The 26,501-nt window shown below is 42.5% G+C and overlaps 1 protein-coding gene across 2 annotated transcripts in view; it reads left to right on the top strand.

Moving 5' to 3' along the window:
* The window catches only part of plppr1 (phospholipid phosphatase related 1), a 37,061-nt gene that overhangs the window by 8,571 nt on the left and 1,989 nt on the right, over window positions 1–26,501 (top strand). For both annotated transcript variants that reach the window (XM_035141624.2, XM_035141622.2), the window contains exons 2-7: window positions 4,391–4,502; window positions 11,532–11,720; window positions 18,828–18,960; window positions 21,048–21,298; window positions 21,691–21,867; window positions 26,339–26,470. In XM_035141624.2, the coding sequence (XP_034997515.1) occupies window positions 4,443–4,502; window positions 11,532–11,720; window positions 18,828–18,960; window positions 21,048–21,298; window positions 21,691–21,867; window positions 26,339–26,470 (942 nt within the window). In that variant the 5' untranslated portion in view covers window positions 4,391–4,442. The remainder of the gene's footprint in view (window positions 1–4,390; window positions 4,503–11,531; window positions 11,721–18,827; window positions 18,961–21,047; window positions 21,299–21,690; window positions 21,868–26,338; window positions 26,471–26,501) is intronic.

Raw genomic sequence — 26,501 nt, 5'->3', positions numbered from 1 at the left:
TCGTTTATAAAAATAGTCTGCGCGTGTCGAAAGGTTGAAGGTTCGGAGCCACTCACAAAGAATAATTGTCATTTGAAGCAATTACAAGTTGTGAGATGCTTGTGTAGAACTGAAAAAAAGTTACTTCTTTGATTGGTTTAGTGACGAAACAGACTTGTTGCAGTTGTTCTTGAAAGATACTTCACTTTTTGATGCTGATGTGATGTGAGAACAGGTTGTTGTGATAGTTATACATTTGATTTCTTAACACCGAGGGACATCTTACAATCCATCAAATAACTACGCAAGAATAATGAAAGTAAAAACCAAATGTCAAAATCCATTCAGAGGCACAGAAACCTCCCAAAATGTAAAGACACAGTACATTTAGAGGTAAAGACACAACCCTCCTCCCCCTGCAGAGCCAGACAGGTTCACTCTGACGCGTTCACCAGCTACAACAGTTCTGTCAGGTCGCACAATCCCAGTAGCAGGAGGGCGTGGACGTTTTGCAGTGGCTGGAGCTGCAGAGAGAGAGTGAGGCAGAGGTGCTGCGCTCGACTCACATGCCGACTCAACCTCCGATAGCACCGACAGATTCCAATTGCAAACGTCCATAATAGGCCCCGAGGGGGTTTCGCCTTCCTGCCACAAACGATTGCTGAGCCTTAAGAGAGTCTAGAGGGGAAGAATCCTCCAAACCCCGGCTCCCTAATTAGAAAATGTAAGTGTTAGCAACAGTAGTCATATAATTTAGTTTGTGCAGTACCTCTTAGATAACTAGGGGTTTTCATGCCTTTCTGTGTATTGATTACAAACAAACCCCACAACTAATTAATATGAACTTGTAATATGTTCAACATGGACCATTACTGTTAAATGACCCTTCGGTGGATGCTGCTTATATCTCCTCTCTGGTTTCACAAAGAGCTGATGGAGATTTTAACTGTTTCTGAGTATGAGCAGCTGAGCCTCACGAGGAATCTGTGATATGATGAAGACGACTCGCTGTGTGTAATGAAGATACAGTCACGGCACACACGTCTGATTTACTGTCAGTGATCAGGGGAAACTGCTGCCTGTGAACACACGTTGCCATAGTTACTAAATGATCTTGTATTGTTTGTGGAACGCCTGTGGTAAAGTGGTTTAGATGCAGGACAGATTCTGTGATAACAACATAATTGATTTGGGGCTTTTGTTGAATGTCATCTTGTCATTTCTTTCTATTTTATTGTATTGGAAAGATTTTTCTTGACTTTTGACTTCTATAAACTTACAGATGTATTATCTCCTCATTTATATTTTTATAAATATATATTTTTGTGACTAACGACTCTCAACTGCAGTGTAAAGTTCTTTATTGCCCTATTTTCCAAAGTTCCAACTTTTATTTGATTGTGCAAGTTAAGATAACTTATATTTCTTTCCGCTTGACTAATATACTGTTTGCATTGGAAGCTGTAGATGATATAGAATTCATATAAATCAAATTTCCCCTTGATATCAAATAAATTCCAGGCTGATAAAACCCTGGTTCGGTGGAGCGAGCTGCAGACGTGACGATGAATAATTGATTTCCTGTTGGCGGTTGTCGAGAAGTGTTTAAAAAGTGAGCGTTTTGTGGGGAATCGGATGTAATCACAGCGTAAACGTGATTAGTGTGGTCATTTAATTCCTGCAGCTTTAACCACATTACAAACACGACTATACTCTGTGGCTGATGCCTCTCCACCTGCGGTAATCTGAAGAGTCACTAAGTCACTGGAGGCCGATTACAGCGGTAATGCGCGGCGTGATGGATAGCAGGGGATGTTCAGCTGTAGCTTTTTTTTCTTATGGATTTACAGAAAGCAATTAAATTTACACGGCATGTAAGACTTCTCTGGTAGGTGGTTGCGGTTCGAGGGGAACCGGGAGAGCGTCCATCAATCCTGCCTGACAGCTACTCACTCTTCTTAAGTGAACTCTGACACCAGAATAAGCTCCACAGCTGACACTTGAGTGGATGTTTGAGCTGATCCTCCTGCGAGAGGAGAGACAGATGAATTTTAATATTTTGTTTTTGCAGCGGAGGAATGATCGGAGAGTAAATTCTGCAGCTGCGGTCACCTGCAGTGATGCAAGCGTTCCAAACATCACGAGGCAGGATTCGAAGCCGTCGGTGTGTTTTTATTTACAGACACGAGCAGACTTTAGTTTTGCATAACCCTGAGTGAAGCTGGTCAGATTGTGCACATGTTGTTTTGATTAGCCCGAGCGTTGAATGAGATGGGATAGAGACACTCGGGGACTGATTAGAGCTGCCAGCCTCAGTGTCTCCCTGTGTCTCATCTCTGCAGGGGGAGCCTGAAGAGTTTTCTAATGGGCTGAAGAGTTTGGGTCAGTGGAGCTTCATGAGTGCAGAAGGATATTTGCAATCCGCACTTATAATACAGCCTCTACTCCTGCTGTCACGATATCCTGTGCCTAAATAATCAGTGAGCTGAACTAACACTTTATGATACGCAGCAAGCAACTTGTAGAAAGGTTAAAGGCGTCTTTTGACTCACTGTAGTTCATAATTTCATGTTTGTTTTTTAAATTTGAAGATGCACATTAATACTTTCCTGGTTCAGTTGTAAAAAGAGTGTTTCAGTGAATGTTAAATATCAATAATCAATGTCATGTTTTGGGATTAATCTATCAAATAGTGACTTCTACCAGGTAAAATCCATGGTAGAAGAGGCTATTTCAGACTGAAACACAAGCAGCATACTTTTATTTAATATTTATTGTTCATAAATGATGCATCATTGAGACTGACAGGGTCGTACTGACGTTAACAAGTTATCAGTTGTGTCGTCATCACCAAATCTGATCTGCCGTGTGCATTATAAGCTGATAAAGTCAAAGTGGCTGTGCACCATTAGATTGTAGTTCCTCTATTGGACACTATATCTAAATGGTTTCGTGTCACATCACCATTGTTGTGTGTCTTCTCAGACTTTGTCCAGTGTCAGAGTGAATTCTCTCAGGTATGTTGCACCTTCCTCCAGCTGCTATCTCTCTGACCCCCCCCCCACCTTGGGAAGAGGGAACAGATAAATATGTGAGGAATTTGGACTGTTTGTCTTCGTCTGACATCACTTTACTGTGTCATGTGGATAAAAGAGGCCAAACAATAAGACAAGAGCAAAGAGGAACCAAACCAGACTTTATACTGTAGTTGGACACGGGTGTTGCCCCTGAGCTGTGAGACTCTGACTGCTGCTGTGATTCCTCTTATCGACTTGACTGTTGACTTGTTGTTGAACTTTGTGCTGCTTTGTTCAGATAAGAGGGTTGTTCGATGTTTTGTTTTTTTATCACAAAACTCCGACAGCCCATTTTATTTCTATTCAAGAAAGACAGCAGGATGTAGAGACGAGCATTTGTCTCTTCTCTTCATATCTCTATTTGACTCCCACTCTCGCTAATCAGTTTGCTATTCACCATCGGACAATGTTTGCGACGAGCAGAAGCTTCGCTAGAAGACGATAAAACAAGATGATGGAGGCAGAACGGAGGCAGTTGGACCACGCCGTCCTTCTCTGTTGATAGATGATGTCGACTTTATCGCCACCTACTGGCCTGGTAGGCTTGTTTGAGCGTTTGTGGTCGTTTTTTGAGTTTTCATCTGGTGATATTTTGTAAAACGAAGATTATTTTTGAAAATATCGTAGTAGTAGCAGACAATAGGCCTCAATCCACCCTGAACAGCTCTTTGCCTTACAGGTGGTGAACTCAACGGGATATTAATCAATCAATTAATCAATTAGTAAGGTGATAAACAACTGCAGGTGCAACTATCAGATGCAGCAGAATCATCCAGTCCTTCTCCCTTTGGTGATTTAATGGGCCCTTTTGACTGAGAGGAGACTTGGGTCATATCAGAGCACCTGAATCCTCTAAATGCTTTTGGGATCCATCGGAGGGAATTCACAAAGAACAAGATAATTTCATCTCTTACGCTCGTTCCTCTCTGCCGCTGTTAACTCAGGATAAATGGATGGTGATGAATGGGGATTCTGCAGTGTTTTTGACAGACATATGCAGATAATGACGTGCTGATTATCTTTGTGCAGAGTAAATGAGAGCAGATTTGTTTTCATTTGCACATCCTGCCGGGTCGGGGGAAAGGAAACTTCACCTCCCTCATTATTTTGTGTCTTTTGTTGCAGATAAATGGGCAGGACAGAAAGTTCAGCTGTCCTTGAGATATAATCATGTGTAAATGAAAACGACAATCTGTGTCTGTAGGCGACAGGTTTCCATTACCGGACCGTGTCGGTGCCATTAATAATCCACTGTAATAGTTAGAGATGTCAGTGGTGCGTGTTTGTCATGATCAGATAATGAACGCTGACACTTGATGTTCCCGTCTCCACAGAGTGAGCTGACGTGAATCCTTGAGAGGACAAGTCTCCCCGACAGGAGACAAGATGGCGTCCAACAACACCCTGCGCAGCTACTCCATCATCCCATGTTTCATCTTTGTAGAGGTGAGAGACTCTGGGTGTGTGTGTGTTTGAGTGATAATCGGCGCTCCTCTGTTTAAAGTAGAAAATTCATGCATATGTGCATTTTAATCCTGGTTTTGGGAATTGTACATAATGACTTTGTGTGTGTGTGTGTGTGTGACAGCGAGAGACAATTTAACTGTTAGCAAATTACCTCTTGTGGTAAATTATACACAGCTAACCAGAGCGTAAAGTGTTGGACTGAATTGTGTGTGTGTGTGTGTGTGTGTGTGTGTGTGTGTGTGTGTGTGTGTGTGTGTGTGTGTGTGTGTGTGTGTGTGTGTGTGTGTGTGTGTGTGTGTGTGTGTGTGTGTGTGTGTGTGTGTGTGTGTGTGTGGTGCCGCTCCCTCATACTCCATATTTAATTACCATGTCAGCTGAAAGTCCTTAATCAGAGAGAAGTCTCTGGACGCGCTGCCTCAGCCTCTCAGATGAGCTCGCTCTCACTGTCTCTCTCTGCCGCTGCCTTTATCTCTCTTCTTCTTCTTCTTCTCCTTCTCCTTCTTCACTGACCTTTGTGTCTCGCTCATATCGTCTGCCAACCATCCGTGACGGGAGTTTTACGTCACCGTGATTTTGACTGTTGCACATGTGATCATCTCCACTTTGGCTCATGGTGTTTTTGCAGCAGCCTCAGTGGATATTGTTGTTTACTACATTATTTCTTATGTAAGAGTCACATCACTGCTCTGCACTGTTGTTTTACACGTGACACGTCAACTCAAGAGCCCCCTCCCAATTTATTGATTGGTCAGATTTTAATAATTTAAATGGTTGGTTGATGACAGATGGCAACAGCCACCAGATTATTTATTTTTAAATTGATTTAAAACTTTTCTGTTCTTTGATTTCCATCGCTCTATTTTCACGTCTTCTTCCTCCAGTTCTCAGGGGCATTCTCTCCATCTCCCTCTCCCTCTCCCTCCCTCCCTCTGCCTGTCCCTGTTTTCTCTCCCCCTCTTTCATGTCTCTGTCACATCCTCACATTTCTCTCACGCCTCTTCCTCACTCCGTCTTCTCCTCTTTCTCACGGTGTCCCTGAGGCTCTTCCTCCCTTTCCACCTCCTATCACTCCATCGTGTTGCCCCTCACTCTTTCCCTGCTTCTTTGTTTCTTCCTCTTCCTCTTTTATCTCCCTTTCTCTTACTCACCCTGCCCTGTCACGAACAGAGCGCTGTCACGTGACTGAAACGCAGCGCCCCGATTGGAGCAGCTCGGCCCTGTTAGTTCAGCGCCAGAGGCAAGTCTCACAGGGAGGATGTTTATCTATGGTGATTTGTTTATTAAGTCACGTAACTTGTTGCCTTTTCCCCTTCGTACGTTACTTAACCTCTGGAGCTTCAGCTGTTGTTTGTGGGAGTGACTGTGGGATGGAAAACAGGACTGTGGGAAGAGAGGGGATTAAAATAAGAATAGGACGAGAGAACTGGGAGTGAGAGCAGCAGAGAAGGTGGGACACAAGATAGGATGGGGAGGATGAAGACAGTAAACCAGGAGGGGAGGGAACAGTGAGAAAATGAAGGCAGAGGTGTAAGGATGAGAAGGAGGAACGAGAAGAGAACAGAAATGTTCTTCTCCCTGCGTGAGATGATGTATTACACAAACCAGGCTTTCATTAATCTAACTATGACCACTTCCACTTTTCAGGTGTTGTGTCCAAAAATAGTATCATCACCTGAGCCAGGCTGTAAATAAAATAATCTCCTTATCTTCTCAAAATTACGTCTTTAAACCTCATATGTATTCAATTTTTTTATTACCATTTACCAGTATGTTGTAATAAGGTTCGAGGACGTCATTAATTTAAAAAGAAAAAAGAAAAAGCTTTTCCCACAGGAACAGTTTCTTTTTGATGTTGCTCCCTCACTCTTCTCTGCTGCACTGATGCAATGTGATTTTTTTTTTTTTTTTCTTGGGGGGGAATTTAACAAGCGGCGTTTTTTTGGGGGAATCAATCACGTGTTCAATTTATTTTTGGAACAGCAAACACACACGCAGCCCAATTAAAGCAGCCACAGTTTCGATAGGAAACGTGGCTGAACATTACACATGCTCTGAATCATTTTATCATAACGTAATGTGATATTATATTGTTTTGAATATGGTCCTTATGTCCCCACAAGTCTAGTTCCTGGTTTACAAAAGCTGCATCACCAGTGAGATGAGTTTAATCAGATTTTCTCACCTTTTCTCCCTCTGCAGTTTGGTTAAACATGAGAGTAAAGGTTATTACTCATGATGCTTGGTCTAGTTACAGTGTTGGTCCAATCAGAGACGAGGGATTTCTAAGAGAAATGGAAAAGCGATGGAGTAAAATGCACAAAATACACAAAGCTTTGGGGTTTGAGCAGCACATCCAGTAGCTGAGACTTCAGAAAGAGGCAGTGGAGACGATACAGCTGATGTTAGATGACTGCTGCAGCATTAAACCTGCAGACTACATAAACATGGTGTATCCACCTCTAAATGACAAACAGTAAGCCTCTAATTCCAGCCTGGTGTACCTGCGTGATTAGTATGCCACGTGCACATCATTAAAAAAAGAACAGGCGTGTAAACACGGGTGTCGTCCCAGAAGAAAAAGCACAAAAGCTTTAGAAAATCTGGCCTCAGCTTTAAGACGGACCTCACACAGCCTGGAAACCCTGAATGGCACAAGATGCTGCACTTAACATATTAATGAGCCTGGATGAAGAGACAAGCTGTCTTTGATATAACTGGGAGTTTTTTTATTTTATTTTATTTAAGCCGATTTAATATGGTGGTTTGTAAGTATTATTATTATTATTATTATTAGCCTGTGAGTGGAGCAGATCACATGACTGAGTAAAATTATTGTTCATTCTTTATACTGTCAAAAATATGTTTTCAAAACTTTGCATTATTAAAATGCTCAATGAGTTTCTTCTTTTTTTAAATATATGTAATTTATTTTTGTAACCTCCATCATAATGAATTTAAAAGGGAAAACAAGATTGACAATAAAGTAATAAATTATATAAATAATAATAATAAGCGTACAGTCACATGCACTTTGCCTTATCACTTCTTTATTACATCTAAATTAAATTATCAAGAGTTAGCCCGATGCTAAATGTGATAACGTGTGTGGGTTGGTGGTGTTGGAGCTGGGGCTGCTCCCATTGGACCCCCTTGTTAAAAAAGACATAGTTCCCCTACTGCTTATAAGTCATTCAAATGCATCCTCTTCTCTTTTTTTACCCAAAATGCACCAGGAAATGCGGCCTGTTATAGCCGAACAGAGGCAGACGGCCGTAACCACAACGCCTCGCCAGATAAAAGAGGAGAAATGCGCCCTCCAAGGAGGAGACATAATGGCGCGCTGCAGAAACTTTGTGTAACCATTTTACGACAGCCACTCGTCTCAGTCGGCCCTTCACACAGCTAATGCAGCATGACGCCGGCTGTGAAGTGAATATAATAGAGCCGCGAGTTTGGAGGCTTGTCCAGGTGTAGAACTGTCACAGAAGAGTCAGAGCATGGAGATGCCTCCGGGGATTAGACTGCACCTCTTCTTTCTCCAGTAGAAGAAATGAAATATTTGAGCTCTGTAAAGATCTAGAGGAGAGAATGTGCGTCGTGTAGAGAAGGAATGATCCAGAACTCGCGTCTTAATCTGTTGAACCAGCTCAGTAGTTTTTTGCAGGACCCTTAAAGCAACACTATGTAGCTTTAACTGAGCAACAGCGCCCTCTGCAGCCACATGTGGGTGTGACCATCCCGTTATGACCTAAGCTCCGAAGTAAAACAATCTCTAAAAACCGAAGCGTTGTTTAAAGACGACCGCCTAAAACCTGAGGGTTTTCTGAAGAGATGACATGAGACTTACCAACATTTACAAAAACTTTTATTTGTCAGCCTCTGAAGCAAATAGAGACACAAATGCGTCTCATCGGCCTCTAAAGGGAGAACCCCCCCCGACGTCGGACCTGGTCCTAATGAGTGACGTGGTTGTCAGTGATACAAATCCACCATTAGAATAATTTAAAAGTTTCCTCACTGAAAATCTGAGTGAAAAGCAAATGTTTTTCACTGATCTACAGTTCATCATCACTCTTGCTAACTATCTGTCAGTTCCATTCTTGCACAGAGACGTTCAGGCTGAGTGGGAATGAAAGAGGAAACATTCTCCTTATTCCAAGTCATCAAACCATCCAACTCATTTTCAAGCTGCTATTCTCAGGTGAAAAAGAGTTGATTTAAATTCGGAGGCTGCTGCAGAATGAAGGCTGGTGAATTACCAGAAACTGTGATTGCTCCTGTAAATTAGTTTCTTCTGTCATTTTGATTATTTCAAATGCAAATAGGATGAAGATCAAATTAAATGAAATCCCAGTAATAGTTGTGCACGTGTACAAGCCTCTAGTGTTTATGTCTGATCCCTCTCCAGGTGTCTCCATCTAAACGTGACATCCTGAGGTGTTATGTGTTATTTTCATATATTTAGAGGAGACCTATGAATAAATTGGTAACAGGATTAACCTGCTTGAACTTGTTTGTGGAACAACATGAAAACACGAACGTCTTTTGGATGTAGAGTGTGGACAAGCTGCTTAAAGATGGAGGAGCAGGAGGATTTCAGTGTGAGGGGCTTTACTTCGTTGCAGTTAGTTAGGATTGTAACCGTGATGTGTTTAGGTGCAGTGAGAATTTTGGTTCCTCATATCAGTGGTTGTTTGTGCTGCACAGCAGGATTCCTGTGTGTCAGGAGACAGCAGAAAATACTGCTAACTAAGAGTTGGCATAGAAACAAATACACAGACACACACACACACACACTCTACCTGGAATTCTCCACACCACCATCTGTTCCTGGACTAGATCTGCCAACATTTCTCTCCTCTTCTCATTTGCTCTCTTGCCTTCACAGTCTGAATCCCATCAGCCATGTTGTTCTGTCTGGTTCACACCCTCCCTCCATGTTATCTGCTTATTTTGCACTACAGAAAAGTTCATTCTGTTTAGTTATAATTGCTCAGACATGATGCATCAAGTACCCAGGATTATATTTTACTTCTTTTCTCTGAGTCATAAAGAGGTCAGTGTGGTGTCGAGGGACTAAAAGTGCTCGAACTGCTTTTTACACCAGCTCGAGGCTTTTAGCACAAAACCAACAGCTGAGAGCTTTACTTTGAAAAGTTGCTTCTTCAAAACCACAGAAGAATCATCAGTCAAAGTAAAACCTGTTTGCTCTAATGGGCAAGATTCAACTATGATTTTCATCTGACTGATGCTTCACTTTGACGCTTCAGGACAGAACATGTAGACTCGTATCAATAGATCTGCAGAACCTCTTGTTTTATGGTGTCAGCTGAACTTAAACTGAGGAACCTGACATTTCTCTAGTCATTAATACTTTCTGCAATACAAATACGTATTTATGATATTTCCTCACGCTACTTTTTGCTGGTGAAATACTTGATTCTACTGACATTCAATCATTGTCTCAAATGTAAATAATGTGTTGTCCCCAGAATTCATTCGATTTGCTTTATAAGTCGACAGCGACAACTGTCTTGAATGTTTCCACAGTCTGAGATGCAGCTTGTGAAGTGTTGGCGATGTTAACATGTAGATTCTTGGTGGTAGTTTTGTGGCTCTGCGGCAGACGACCAACCAAGTGGAAATGTTTAAATAAAAATGTGGTTCAAAAGCTCTTTCTGCTATTTGAACCCTGGATCATCACTAGAAATAGACCAGGCTGCTTTGTTAGAGCTTAAAGTTGTTGTCACTAACATTTAGTCATTTAGCAAACTGAAAAGGTGATTAATGATGCTGGGTTACATGTGGGATGTTGTGTCTTGCGTATAACAAACAAAATTAAGGACATATACACCACTTTTATCTATCCACTACCTTTTAAAACATCATCTAGTGTACTACTTATTTTTTTTTAAGTCTGCAGAATATGTTTGAATCGACCTTGTGTCAGAAAATGTCACTTTTTCTTAATAAAAAACTGTCAAGTCAGGATTTGTCATCCTATAAAGAAACACTGACTCTTTTGCAGTGGCACAGTGACACCTGGTGTTGGACAGAGGTATTACACAGGGCTCTGTGAACCACATACTCCTGACATTGATGTAACAATCTGATGCTTATTAATTCCTTTAGAATGAATAAAGCTTCTTATTATTCTCTTCTTTCTCTCGTTTCTCAAAGAGGGAAAATTCACTGTCACCGCTCTCTCAACTTATCCCCGATGTGACTCATGTTTAAATGCTTTAGCCTGACTAAGACCTCATATTTCTTCCACTTCCGAGGGGCATTTAGAGGCCTGTCTTTTCTTTGGCAGTCACCGACGCATTAAAATATGAAAACATCTCATCTCATTTCCTTTTTTTTTTTATTTGTTGATATAAAACCCCAGCTCAGCGCCAGAAGGTTGGTTATAGACTCAAAGTATTATTGGCACATTAGAGGCTGAATGATATGCAGATGATTTTCAGAGCCCCCTTCGTCCCATCAAAAAGCCTCGCTGAGCAATGTCTCACATTTTCTATTCCGGCGTTGGTTCGTCATCAGTGACTAAAGATACCATATACAGGAAAAAAATAGCCTGCAGCCAGCTCTGGAAAGAGAGTGAAAGGAGGCCAGAGACAAAAGATTATGTTAGAGGGATAAAAGCATGAGAGGGTGAGGGAGGAAAGGAGGTGGTAAGTGATGGTGGTGGTGCTTCGTCGGTGGTGGTGGGTGCTCGTACACAACCAGGGCTAGGATGAGAGAAAGAGAGAAAGAAAAAGAGAGATAGAGGAGGGAAAGAGATGTGGTTTTGGAGGATTTATGCGGTGGTTGTTCTTGTATTCGAACCTGTCAGACACTTCACAGCTGACAGCGGAGCGCAGTGATGTTCAGGGATCAGCCGCAAAAACGTCTCGCTTCGGAAAACCCACTTTTTAACCACCTGAAACGGAATCACCGGATCTCCCACTAACCACTCTCCTTCCTCCCCTCCTCCCCTCCCTCCTGCTTCCGATGTTCTTCTTCCAGCTCGTCATCATGTCCGGCACGGTGTTGTTGGCCTACTACATGGAGTGCACGGACCTGTTCAGCGTGCACGTGCAGGGCTTCTTCTGCAATGACGCGGAGCTGATGAAGCCGTACCCCGGCACAGAGGAGTCCAGCTTCGTCCCCCCACTCATCCTGTACTGTGTGGTGGCCGCCGCTCCCACCGCTGTAGTGAGTAACACACTTTTCTTATTTCTCAGCCGTGTGTAAACAGAAGTGATACAGATGTGGCACGCGTGGTTGTTCAGGTTGTTTCCAACTCAGCAGAGCAGAAACCACATGTTCGCTGCTTCTCACACCTGAAATCTCTTTTTTGCTTCTTTTATAAACTAGAACCAGCAAATGTAACTATATGAGAAAAACCCCTTGGTCACAATAGTCCTCATTTACACACAATATACACTAGTGCAGTGTCCCTTCTGGGTGCTGGTTGCAGCTTTTCTTTCTCAAACTGTAAAAGTGATCCTGATCCTGAAGCCGCTGCTGCACAAAGAGTTGTTCACCAGTTTATTCAAAGTTTAGTGAAGCTCAACTCAGCTCAAAGAAGCTGAACTGGAGAATCAGTTGTCATGCTGATGAGTTCCAGCCCCTGCTGCTACAGAGTCGCCTGTTTATTCCAAATTTATTATTATTGAACCAAATAATGACCAAATTCGATCCTGCACTTCTCTGCGCCGTTAAAAATACACACATCTATTGTGAAGCCGAAAAGATGAATGGTTCTTGAGATATGCAGAGAAAAAACGCAGGTGTAACTTGAAGGACACACAGTGGAGCTCATACCTCTCATAAAGAAAAACATTAATGGATCCACTCTTCAAGTTGAATCCACACCACAATTTAAAGTGTTACTCCCAGGCCCAGGTCCCATAATTCCTATAATAATAAAATAAAAAAACATTAACAGTGACTGTGTTCCGTTGAGGTGCCTGCTTACAGAACACAGTGTTCACTGGTACAGCGAAGTGGAACTCAGCCCTCATTCATTCATGACGTTAACATGCTCTTCTGTTACCTGCTGAGAGATGTGGGAAAAAGATTTGAAATCTTTATCTGACACTTCCTGTCTGAGTGTCTAAGCTGCTAATTTGAAAAGCTGCGTGACGGCTTTAGATAAATCTGGGACAGTGGCTCCAGATGCTGCTGCAATTCCAACACACAGAGAAGTGGCAACATTCAGCCACCAGGTGTCAGTGGTGCTCCGTGTACAATGTGTCTCATTATGAAACCTGAAAATTATGATGAATGAAATTTAATGTTTGAAACAGAAGCCAGAACGCAGATGTGACAGTAGAGTGGTTCAGTTTGCTTTAAATAGCTGTTTACGTGATTCTGTTTTGAAATCCTGCAGTGAATTCATGTTAAAGGTGCAGGTCGTCTGACATGATGATACTGTGCAGCTTGAGGTGATGAACTGGACATAAGTGGTTTGAGGCTGAGTTAAGGATCCAAGCAGAAATATCACACGTTTTTTTTTTCATAATTATTCCCTGATTTTCAATCGTACAATAAATGAATGAACCCAACTGTTTTTGAGGAGAATTCACCTGCATCAGTGTCAGATTTGTAACTGCTATAATGTACAAGATTCACATTTTGACTTATTTAACGCCAGTTTACTAGTTTTTTTCAGATCCACAACTGAACTATTGTGGATTCACTTTAATTATAAATCATCTGAATGAATTTTAGGCCTTAAACAGTCTTAGATATTTATAAATATTATGTACTAGGTCTTAAATGCACGTAGATGCATCTTAATTATGTTAAAGTTCATTTAACAGAACTTTGAAATGATTTGGTGACATGTAAAGTTTGTGTGATTTGAGGAACAACTATAAACATTACAGATATTTGTAGATGTAAAGGTATTCTGGTACTCATAATATTCCTTCATATCTGTCCTACTTGACATAGTCTTAAATTTCAATAATTATGGTCTTAAAAAGTCTTTGAAACCTGTAGAAACGCAGCTTTTAATTGTATCCGAGGTCTCTATCGTGAGTCTACAAGACCGTTTGGCGTTTGAAGCGACACAGACAGGATTAAGGATTTGGTGGAGTCGTGCCACGGTGCCAATTTCCAGTGTGGGGTCTTGTTTTTGTCTGTGGGACACTGATGCACACACACCTGCTCCAGCAGCGACTCAGTTAGAGGGAAACTCTGCACAGAGGAGACTCTTAATGTTTTGTGATCTGTGTCTCCTGAAGAATGAGGCGACCGGAAGCAGTCAGCTGAATCTGTCCGATCGGATCGGAGGCCTCCTCCCCAGTCACTTCCCTCAGTGCGAGCCTTGTGTGAAGCTGCATTCGCCTTCACATCCTGTTTATTTTTGCTTTATGTAACTCTAATGTGTTTTTAATCTACCGAGAGCCTGACTCACTGCGAGAAAAGGAAACAAGCAAATAGTCAAAACATAATCAGGCACAGAAACGTCTTCGGTTTGACGGCATTTACGTGACAAAATATGGTTATATGTTCTCTTCCTGTCGTGATACATTCTGTGTCCAGTACTCTTTAAAATGATTATCCTCCAGGATGCATAGAAGTTGTCAGCGATAATACCTCAGCAGGCTTTTAGCCGTGCATTGTATGTGCTCCACTTACATTTCCCAGCTTTTACCTCCTTCCCAAACCGACGGGCTTACGATTTCAAGAGCCACTTAATCAGAGACGTGATCGTTAAAGACGTCTCACTCCTGGACGGATGCCACCCATCCGTCCGTAGCGAGATGAGATCTCACCGGTCTGATGTCTCTTTGTGCCTCCTGCTCCAGTTGTTTATTATCCGGGACGTTTTGTTCTTTGCTGTCGGGCTCTAAACACCGAGTGCTACACAATCTGAATTATCGCCACATTTGCAGAGGAAATAAAACTCATCTTCCTGCCGCTCACGCTCCCGTCCTGCAACTAAATAATGAGAAGGTGCACAAGTGATACACGGAGCTGCTGGTTTCAAATCTGGAAGAGTGCTCTGATTGGACAGGAAATGCGGCAAACAATATTGTGCGTATAGGTGATGGGTCGGAGACGCTTCTACTCTGATTACTTCACAAAATACATAAATAAATGCATAGAAATACATGTAAGAAGCAAACTTAAGTGTCTTCTTACACAATAAACATGTAAATTGAATTATTTATTATCTTAGTATCAGATTATATTGGCTTTTCTCAAACTGAGCACAAACTGTCGCTGCTGCAGATCGCCGGTCGCCTGTTTCTTCAACTTTTATTAACATTCAACGTATCACGTGCTCAAATCGCACGTTCTCTGGCCTTTAACAATACTTGTGCCAAGTTTGAAGTCGATTTTGTCACGTTCCTTTGTCTCTTGCTGTGACAGTTGAATTTCTTATGTGGTGTTTTACATAAAACTCATTAAATCCTAATAAGATTAATTCTCTCTTGTCCCTGATCTCTCACACACGCACACACACACACACACGCTGCTGTTTGCTGTGTCAGCACTTTAAGTTTAGTTTAACGCTGCCATTTCACCTCCATCGCTTTCCATCTTCCCCTCTTTCCATCTTTCTGTATATGTGGCCTTTGTCTCTTTATCCGTCGCCACACTCTCCCAAACTTTTTGTTAATCGTACCCTTTGAGAGTGCTGTGTCAGGCGCTCGACTCGGTGCTGCGCTGTAAATCGCTCCGTCTCCGCATGCGTCATAAACCTGAGAGGTTTACGACCAATCAGAATTAATGGTGTCAGGGCTGGGATGTTTGGCCAATTAGCAGAGAGGCAGTAATCTGTGCAGTGCTTTCCTTCGTGGCCTGGACCGTCGAGAAGGCTGCGGAGGTTAAATGGGTCAGACTCACGCCACAGTCTATAAAACAAACCTTCGTCAATCGGAGCCAAGATAATGAAAACACCATGTCGCTCCGTCAGAAACAAGATGGTGGCTCATGTTAGTGACTGAGCGTCGACCGCCGGCAATAAAAGAAAAGTTACCCCAGATAAACTTGCTGAGCTGCAGCTCCAAAGCATTTTATCGTTGCCAGTTTAATTCCACTGCTTTTTATGGGTCTTGGTAGCAATATTGGAAATTACCGGCTCATTAAGAAGAGATTAAAACAGCATTATAAGGTAGATGAGTTGGCACAAAACGTCTAATCACGCATTCTCCAGCAGGCACAAAGCAGCATTAGAGTTTCTTTAAAGTCGTGTTTCTGTGAATATTGGTACAAATTTCTCTCTTTTAGCTCTGGTTGGGTCTCCACACTCTCATGGGGGGGAGGTCTCATTAACTCACCGCTCCACCTTTCAACATATTCTTCTTTCTGTTTGATTACAACCAAGCAGTGAAGTTGTTTGACCAAAACAAAGAGCTGATAGACGCTGAAACGCTTCGTAAATCTGAAGGCGACTGCAGAGTGTGGTGACGTCTGTGGATCACCACACGTCTTTCACATTATCATTTCATTTAGATGAAGTGTAGTTATTAACATAGTCAATATAGCTCAACAAATATTATAGAGCCTGAGTGATATGGATTTTCAGGGCATATGCCGATATGCCCTGCACATGTTCTCCGCACTGTTTATTCTGTAAATTGAAAGTTTTCATATCGGCACATATGAAAACACCTTAATGCAGAAACCAACATGTGTGTATCAGCTGATTGTTCTCATCGATATACTGAATATATTTGGATTTTGGACCAATCAGGTGGTTTGAAGATATTCTACTCTCTTGTATTTTGTGATGTTAATCATAGTTGTTACCCTGTTACAAAACTTAGTTTTTTCTGGTTCCACAAAGACCAGTTAACTCAAATACAAGCAACAAATCTGAGCACCTCTTAGCATTTATTCACAATCTATGGACGTGAGTTGCTGCAGTGATGAATAGATTAATTATTAATCAATGATAATCATGAAACGCATGGACGGAAAGAAATGTTTCCGTCTCGAGGGTAAATGTCCACTCCTGAGTTTTTTGAGGGCTGCATATGTCTAAGAAAAAAAACCAACAACGATTTATTTTTAATGAAATTTGAGAAAATCATCAAACAATCTAAACAGCTTGTAAACTACAGCGATCAACACAATGTGTGCGTGTTGTGTTTTTGCCGCCTCAGGCTGCACAGTTGATTGTTTTCCGATCAAAAATTCTTCAGCTCTTTGGCAGCCGGTGGAACGAGGCGCCCCATGAATCATTTATGGTTCTCCACGGGGCGCAGCAGTCACTTTTAATGTGAGAGTGACAAAAAGCTTCTCCGTGTGACTCGCTGTCATTTCCCTGTCCCGGATAAAGTTTTTTATCTCATGAACTTCACGCAGTGTTGTGGACCTGAGCTCCTGTTAATGTGTTACAGCGGTGAATAGGTCAGATCGTACATGAAGCAGACGTCTGCTCTTTTAGTTTCATGTCGAGCAGAATCCCCCTGAGAACGAGGCTCTCTGTGAAACGTTAGCATGTTCTCTTCTTTGGAGTCTGTTGTTTGACCTTTTCACTTCGTGCTCAGACACGACCCAGTTGTTTCTCAGCTTTCCAACGCTGAACGTTTGGCAGGAGGCTTGTTTCCAGTCAGATTTCATGACATTTGTATAAAGGAGGGTGGCAGACACACGGGTCGATATAAGACAGTTAGTCAGTGGTGACTAACCTTTTCAGTGCAGGAGAAATACGCTAGTGAGACAACTACCTCAAAGCAACGCTGGATAGAAAATGTCAACATCATCGTTTAGGGAAAGCATCAGGAAGTGACTGGATGGAAATGAACTGATCACCAACTGAGTTAAATGTTGTCTCTTTATGTTTTTTAAAGTGTATTAATAATTCATGATCACTTGAGATAGGTAAATTCGAGGTCCGTTCATGGCAGATGTGACCCAGATGACCTCATATGATGTTTGTGGATCATTTACATTTGAAAGAAATCAACAAATACACATGAGACCTAAAGGGAACCACGGATTTTCCTTTTATTTCGTGATCTGCTGTTTTGAAGCTACGAATTTGGTATTTTGTCCGGCGCCATCTTGTTTGTTTTTTTAAACCAGAAGTAACCATATTTGGAAGAGCTAGGGGTGGAGCCTGACTGACACAGATCACGTGATTTTCTTGACAACACACTGACATCGTCGTCAGCTCTTCTCACCACAAACTCTCTGGACATCTTCGTCTTTGTCTTCTACGTGTATGACACTGCTTTTTAACGAGGAGATATTCGGCCAGGCGGATAAAGTCCGTAGAAACTGCGGAGCGTCTCACTCGGACATCTTCACACACGCACCTCCTGCGGAGAACACACGGAGGAGCTGCTGAGTTCCGTGCATGTCGGAAAGCAGCTTTATTCTGGCCCCATCCCGGGGACACATCAGCCACATTGTGATGTTATGCGTTTGTACACTTTGTACTGGTGATCTGTTCTAACTGGCCTTTTACCAAATGCGTTTTGATTTGTCACAACCGCTGCTCAGCCCAAATAAACCACATGCTACAAGTTGCCTGCCCTTTACAGTTTCCCTCTATTTGAAGATAAAGGTCTTCTCGGGCTACGTTTGCACTCGACGACAGATGTTTCGGCGTCATTAGACATCAAACGGTGGATTTTTCAGTCACGATGCATTTGATGATAGCTCCCGCTTCATGATTTGCATGCTTTATGTCACTCATCGCGCGGCAGAAAACAAGTGTTTGAAAATATTAATTCAGCCTCTTTCATGCTGACAAATCCCGACTTGACTGGATCCAGTGCAAAAGCTTTAAAACCTTCGTACCCAGTTTATGTGAGAGATGTCAGCTCCTCTTTCTTCTACTGTTCCCAGCATCTCCTGCTGCTCACAGCCACAGAGAAAGAAAAAGGGAAGAGTTTTGTTCTGAGAAACATGTTGATGATGAAAATAAATAAATAAAACAACATTCACATGGGACGGAACAAAAACAAAAGAGTTTTGTCTCTCGTCCTGGGGCTTTAAACACACTCTTACATAAACAGACACAAAGACAAAACCAGATGTGTGTACACATTTGTACTTACGTTATCCACACACTCTCGCACTCATAGACACACATATGGTTTTAAAGCAGCCTGTATCACCCAGGGCAGCGGGGGACCGGTTTCATTTTGTTTGTCCGGCAGCAGCTTTTCCATTAGACCTGATGTAATGTCCACACTCTAATGGACCTGAAGAAAAACTGCATGAAGACACAGGGGCTTGTGTTCACGGGTCAAACAGGAGCAAATATATTCCTCTGCTTTAAACTTCCTGTTTTTGTTTTCTTCCTTGTTCCTTGTTTGATTTTGTGGATGTTTCTCCTGTGTGCAGATTTTCATCGGAGAGGTCTCCATGTATGTGATGAAATCGACGAGGGAAGCTCTGCTGGCCCAGGAGAAAACCATTGTGACGGGAGACTGTTGTTACCTCAACCCGCTCGTCCGCCGGATCGTCCGCTTCATCGGTGAGAGCGCTCTCATGTCAAATACTCAAAAGTACCAGAGTATTAATGTTCATCGTCATCAACAATATGTGATAGATAGCACGGGTACAAATTAGAGTTTGGTATCATTTGGGTTTTTACAGATAAAGGTGTTAAATTGATTATTTCAAAACAGTTCAGAAAGACTACTTTTTATTGCTAAGGCAAAGTGGAAGTTGAAATTTACACTTATACAAATATAATTTACAAATATAAAGTGCAAAAGCTTTACATAACAAAATCATATAATAAATAAAACCTAATTCAACCACAATAATTCAACACTAAAAATAGTTTCAGTGTTTTCTCGGCTGCAGACTCGACTTTTGTAACTTCTGCACAAAGAGCCACAGGACAGCGAAGGACAAGGAAAATGGATTTCTGTACGGTTTATCCTTCGAGGGTCGCTGGGGGAACTGGAGCGAATCCCAGCTGACATTGTACGAGAGGCGGGGAACTCCCTGGAAAGGTCGCCAGCGTATCACAGGGCCGACATATGAAGACAAACAAACATTCACATTCACACTCACAGTCAATTACTATTCTCCAGTGAACCTAAACCCAAACCCACTGTGGGAGGAAGCTGGATTACCAGTAGAAAACCCAACCTGGCCAATCCAAGATTCAAACTGGGAAGCCTGTTGCCGTCCGACGGGAAAACCTGAAAAACATGATATGTGCACTTTCGTTTTCTGCAGTTCGAGCACTAGATTAATGGCTCAGTAACTCCTACTTCTGCAACATCATAACTGTCCCTGTGACTTTCACAGTCTTTCGATAAGTGTTTGGGAGGCAGCTCGCTGTATATATCACGGCTGACAGCTGACTGCGGAGGATGCCAGTCACCTGTGACTGCAGTTCAAACAGTAACCGATGATTCAGGACTTTCGGAAGTTGGTGTTTAAGATAAAGTTTGTTCACATTTTAGACATTTGGCTTCACCCTCAGGAGAAAATCAAGGCTGCAAACGATTTAAAGAGTGGATACCCGACCGGAATCGTCGAGGTCCGGACATACGTTTTTTTAAGTGATATTGGCGTAGGCACAAAAAAACGAATCCGTATATTACTGTTTTTCTCTTGGGCGATCGAGTTCCGATGGAAGGTTGCAGCTTAAAAACGATAAACAACGATCACGGCCATCAAGCAGCCAAAGTTCCTCAAACACAACATTGAACACGGATCCAATTTTAAATTTTATAAAAGATTGCCACTCCACGAGAAGCGCTGCTCTTTCTGTTCCATTGAAGCAGGACGCCCGGCGGACTTTGCATACTCAGATATGTATTGTTCCCTCTTTTAAATAATACCCCCTCACTATTCAGAACACTCATCAGAAATTCATTAGGCAATTCATATGATTTATATTTCCGTCTGTTCCCGAGCAATCTGTCACATTCAAGAGATCACCGAGGCTTTTCGTTTTCCACTCCCTCGCTCCCCGCCCAGCTCCTCTCCTCTCACCCTAATCCCCCTCTCTCTCTCTCTCTCTCTCTCTCTCTCTCTCGCCCTTCACACAATCATGTCCCTGTGCCCCTCACAGGCCCCCTCACGGCCCTGCAGCCCCCTTGCATGAGAATACAAAGCAGAGTAATTTCATGGCTAAGCAGGCAAGATAATCAACAGTCATATTTCACAGTAAAAGGAATTCCGACGCTGGTCAGGGTCGGTGCTGGAAGTGTCAGCGCAGTCATTAATTTCAGATGCCCCTTTTTTTTTTCCTTTGTGTTTATGTTGTTGTTGCTTTTTCTTTGTGTGTCGTCCACTGCATGGGAGCTATATGTAATGATTTAAATGCATGGCACAAGCACAAGTCCAAATCTACTTTTGCATAATCTTGCTTACAATCATAGAAAAGAACATAACCTCCTTGGCACAGGTGTTTAAAAAGTGCCATTTCCCTTAGTAAGAGAAGCTTTTTGCAGGAAATACTGTTCTGCTCAGCCCAGCAGATCATCTGCATGTGCAACAAACGCCTGCCTACGTAGGTGCATATTGATATTTTGATAAAGCACCTTAACGTGTGATGCATTTGAACGCCTCCATTTAAATCCTCCTTGTGTTCCTCAGGTGTGTTTGCATTCGGCCTGTTCGCCACAGACATCTTCGTCAACGCAGGGCAGGTGGTGACGGGAGGTCTCTCGCCGTACTTCCTGTCGGTCTGCAAGCCCAACTACACGGGCACAGAGTGTCGCTTTAACCACCAGTTCATCATCAACGGCAACATCTGCACCGGGAGTCCCATCATGGTGGAGAGCGCCCGCCGCTCGTTCCCTTCCAAGGACGCGTCGCTGAGTGTTTACTCCGCTGTTTACCTGACGGTGAGGACAGCCAACTTGCACTATTGAACCTGCATGTTTTTAGATGCTGAGATTCTCTTTCACTTGCAGTAGGAGGTTCCCTTATAATCTTTTATTCCCTGTGAAAAGATAATCCTTTTGTTTTTGAGATTTATTTCACTCATCTGATGAAAGTTTTTGACATCTGTCCTTTTTGTTTTGCTAATCAATGGGAGCTTGTACTGTTATGAAATAGTCAAATGTCTGACTCAATTTCTGTGGGAACACCCTCAGTTACTCTGCACGAGACTTGCTTCCCTCCCAGTCCAACTAAAGAGAGTCAGAAAAGCCTTTGACACAGAAATAAAATACTATCTTTTTGCATTTTCACATTTTGGGGTTTTATCTTATCTCCCCACTATCCTCCTTTCCAGATGTACATCACCAGCACCATCAAGACCAAGTCCAGCCGCCTGGCCAAGCCCGTCCTCTGCCTGGGCACGCTCTGTTCAGCCTTCCTCACCGGCCTCAACCGAGTCTCGGAGTACCGGAACCACTGTTCGGACGTGGTGGCCGGATTCATACTGGGATCGTCTATCGCTCTGTTTCTGGTGAGAACAGCGAAACAAATGAAAAGTCCCCGGGGGGCGTGGGAACGGGAATTAGAGGGGAGGAGACAGAAAGATGATCGGAGGTGGATTCTGGTCATGAATTATGCTCAAATTATAATAACAATTTCTAGCTTCATCTTGGATCTGACCCAAACCGGTAATTAAATGATTCATTTGTGCTGCAGCGGCCTGGGTGTGGAGGCGTTTGAAAAGTCAGTCCCGATACAAATGTTTGTCCAAAAATTAGAAGCACAGCATGTTTTTTTTGTAGTTATACAACAGATTGTTAAATGATTCGTTTTGATTGTAGAAGACATGGGGAATTAAGTGAGCTGGTAAAGAAAGTAAAAGGAGTATGTCAGGAAGAGGTGATGGGGAGAGGATGAGAATCGGGATGAAGGAGGGTTTAAGCTGGGCTTGGAGGAGGTTCAGATGCAGGTGAATTTGGAGAGAGGGAGAAAGTTGAGGATGACTGGGGGAGAGGAGAAGAGACGACAGGAGAGAAAGCACAGAGGTGACACCTGGGTTTCTCCTGAGAAACTTTCAAAAGAGAGAAGTGAAGAAGGGGTAGAAGCGCCGCAAGAGAGAAGAACGTTTTTTGGTAGTTTGGTTGTATTTAACTCCGAGATGACGCAGGGAACCAGAGATCGTATTAATCTCTTTAAACCACATGTCATGATAATTAATAAACTGCAACTTGGACCTGTTTTCTCCAAGTGTGTTTAGTTTAAAGTCGAGCTCCAGCCTCCTGTGATGTGTTGTCAAACAGCTTCCACTGAAAATTAAAAAGTCTTTGTCAACATCACAGTTTATTCAGGGTGGTGATTATAGCCGAGCCCCTCAAGTTGTTTTGGGGTTTAGGCGGGAAGCCCACTGAGAGGAGGAAGGAAGGTGGAGGAACCCCCTCCCCACACACACACACACACACACACACACACACACACACACACACACACACACACACACACAAATCAAAAACGAGAGATTTATTGAAGTGTCTCTGAAGCTTCATTACTTGTAATTGCCGATGGGCCCGTGTGTCAGAGCAGGAAGGAGTGTGAAGGAGAGGAGAGGCAGGAGGAGATGTGGAGGGAAAGAAATCAGTGGTTGGTATTTGAACGTCGGCTGCTGGTGGCTAATGTGATAACTTATTGATTCGAAGAAAGAGAACGAGCGATGTGAAATGCATTTACAGGAAAAAACCGAGATCAATCACGATTTAGTTTGTGGATGTTTTATGGGAATTTACAGCCGAAGCCACAAGTTACATGACAACAGCAAATTAAACTATTAGCAGGTTTTTTGACCAATATATCATTAAAACTAGCTGTTTTGCGCATTTTAAGACAGTTGCAATTACCACACCTACTCGTTGGAAAAACGAAGAACTATTAACGGATTTATATAAATTAGATTCTGAGAGATCATGTCTGAAATCAGGGTAAATAAAAATAGATTTGATCTTTTAGGGAATAACACCAACATAAGGGGATTTGCATGTAATCAACCTCTTCCTCATGATTTGTTGCATTAAAGCCAGTAGGTGGCAGTAATTACTTGTTTGTGGTCACAAAGCTAATATCTGATGAAAAGGAAACAAGTCACTACATTCCCTCACTGCTCTTTACGACTTTTATCCATGTTAGTAATGATATGTAAACCTTCCTGAAACAAAGTAAAACTCACAGAAACATTGTGCAGCTGTAATCTTCTGGTTAAATAGTCCCAGTTTGTTAAATGGTGTTAAAAAGAAAAGTAACAACACCTCAGGGGCTGTTTATGTTCTGGATTTTTCCCAAGTGTTGGCTACTTAGCGAGTGGGTCACTGCTGCTATGGTGAATGCTTTAAATATATATTTTTAAGTAAATAAAGATATGCATATCTTGTTGTACGTTGTCATTGGCTAAGAGCAAAGATTTCGGAGGTGCTTTTGGATTTCCATTTAAAATGGAGCAGAATCGTATATATGGATTTGAATCAAGATCACGATTTTTAATTAATTAATCGTGCAGCCTTACTTGTTTCTCTTTTAATTCAATGAAGGAAAATCTTTTCACCCATTGTTAGAGATTTGAGGTGACAACTTTCAAGCTTATTGTTTGCTTAGAGGTTTGGACGGTGTGTTAATGCAATTTTATATGTTGCGTAGTTTTCGAGCCCTCTGAGCCTATTGAATACCAGGCCTGAGTATGTTATGTTTGCACAGACATTGTAGAGAACCCTGTTGGATGTTGAGAAAGTGAAGGGCAATACAAAGAGACAGACATCTTGACTGGATGTGGAGGAGGGGGTTCATGGGTTTTGCTATTCAGAGGACAAATTCCTGCTGGACCACAGAAGATGTTCAGATAATGGAAGATTCAGATTTAAAAGATGCTTTCAGGTTCCATATAGTGTCATTTTTACCTGCTCTTGTCTTTGTCGTTTTGTTTTCTACTTAATTGGTTGGAAGGAGCTAAAAGCCAGTGATCTTCAGTGTCGTCAACGTGGAGCAGCTTTGTCCTTGAAACACGACGAGGTGGAGGAGCCACTGCACTCCGCTCTAATGAAGGACATCAGTTTCCAATGATTGACCTATAAAAATTGACATATTTTGAGGCAGTGATCTCCGGGGAAAGATGAAAACAAGGATCGCCTCAGCAGTTTTCAACCACCTCATTTCCTGCAAATTATCAGCAAACCATGAACCCAAGAACGGCTGCCGCTCCCCCTACACATGGACCTAATGGTCCTGATGAAGCCCATCAAGGTCTTGTCATCTGAGAACTGAGAGGGTTTGATGGACTGCTATCTTCAGGGAACTGAATTAGCACAAAGACAAGTAGAAAGCAGGTATAGCTTAAATCCCCGGGCTAGCAGTGCTCACAGAGAGAGGATCTCTGTGGGCTCATCAAACTGAAACTGCCATTAGTCTTATCAGAGCTTTGTTCTCTGCCAGCAGATTGAGGGATCAGTCCTAAACCGAGGGTCGCGGAGCTCCAGGATGGACAGAGGCGCCTGCTTGATCCCTGACAAATTAGAGGTCCATGCTCTCATCTGAGGCTGTTGGAGCCCTTTTAAATTTAGAATTCTTATCAACTTTAACTAGCAAGTTATATAAAACTACCATTTTATGCAGGTCAAAAACATATGCATGGGGGGTCGGCTCAAGCTGGACCTGATAACATGGTGCAGCACTGGATCCTGTGTCCGGACAATTTGTAATTTTTATTTCAAAGCTCCACTGTGTCAGTATCTCCATGGCAATAAGCAAATTTCACTTTCCTTTTCCCACCTGAGACAATAGATTCCAGATTGGCCGAGTCCGTCTTAGCATGGGCGACGACACACAAAAATGGAAAGAAAGCAGTCATCCATGATCTTAAGCTGAAACCCAGAGAAAGGATGCCAGGATGTAACGGGATGGTTACGGCATACAAAAGATAGGTCGCATCCCAAAGTAGATAAGAACAGTCATGGGGGGGGGGAATAATGGAAATCAGTGTCAGTAGAGAGGAGCACAAAAGCCTGCACCTTGAACATTTCTGTCTCGCTCATGATGAGTCAGTCTAATCAACTCAAAGTGTGGATTCAATGTGACAGGGATTTTCATAAAGAATTCATATGGTTTTTTTTGTGATGTGCAGCCTCTTTTGATTCATTCGTCTCCTCTGTGTCAGAAGTACTAGAGAGACAAACTGCTGCAAACATGGAAACCTTGAGGATCCTCCAGCGGTGAATCGCCCGGCTTCATTTTCTCCTTTGCTCCTGCCGCAGGGCATGATTGGCCTGGGGGTCGGGAGTCGGAGGGTTGGGAAGATCTCCCTCAGGCGGCTTTTTTTTTTGATTAACTAGTCCAGGGAGGGGACTTCAGAAATGCAGCAAAGAAACTGACTGATGAGCAAAAAAAAACAAGAATTTACATGTAAATGTAATTTACAAGAATTTTAACAGACGTATAAATGAGGAAACATGTCGTCAGTTCTCTGTCTCCAATGGAGCTGAATATCTCAGTGGCACTGGAGTTGTTTGATTTAAATCACATTTTAATTCAAATGGCTTTTTCCCATTAACAACAGTTTGATGGGGGATTTTCTTTTTGCTGAACAAATAGCTGCAGAATGAGTTGGCTAATTAGCAAATGTTTAATGCTAATACATTAAAACTAAGAGGGTGGGCAAGTTAAACATTATACCAGCTATAAGCATCTTAGCCTTATCATTGTGAGCATGTTAGCATGCTAATGTTGGCATTTAGCACTAAGGACTGTTTGTCTACGTACATTAGAGCCGTTAGCATAGCTGTGAAATCCTCATAACATGTCCACGTCCCATCCACTAACACATGAGGAGACGGGATCTATGACCTATACTGCAGCCATCGAGATGCTTTGGCTTCACTTTCACGTCCTCCATCTTTATATACAGTCTACGGGTGAAACGTCTGTCATTGTCAACCTGTCTCACTCTTGACGTTGAACTGTCTCCGCAGGGTCTATGTGTGGTGAACAACTTTAAAGGCGTCCACAGCGCAGCAGCCAAACAGAAGACTGAGGAGTACCGCGGTCTGCCTCTAATGACTTTCCCCCGCGTGGAGAGTCCTCTGGAGACCCTCAGCGCACAGGTAGCTAAAAACACTTAACCCCGGGAATCCC

This window comes from Hippoglossus stenolepis, chromosome 18, assembly GCF_022539355.2.
Source record: "Hippoglossus stenolepis isolate QCI-W04-F060 chromosome 18, HSTE1.2, whole genome shotgun sequence".
Classification (NCBI taxonomy): Eukaryota; Metazoa; Chordata; class Actinopteri; order Pleuronectiformes; family Pleuronectidae; genus Hippoglossus; species Hippoglossus stenolepis.
This window is presented reverse-complemented; position numbering and strand designations above follow the sequence as displayed.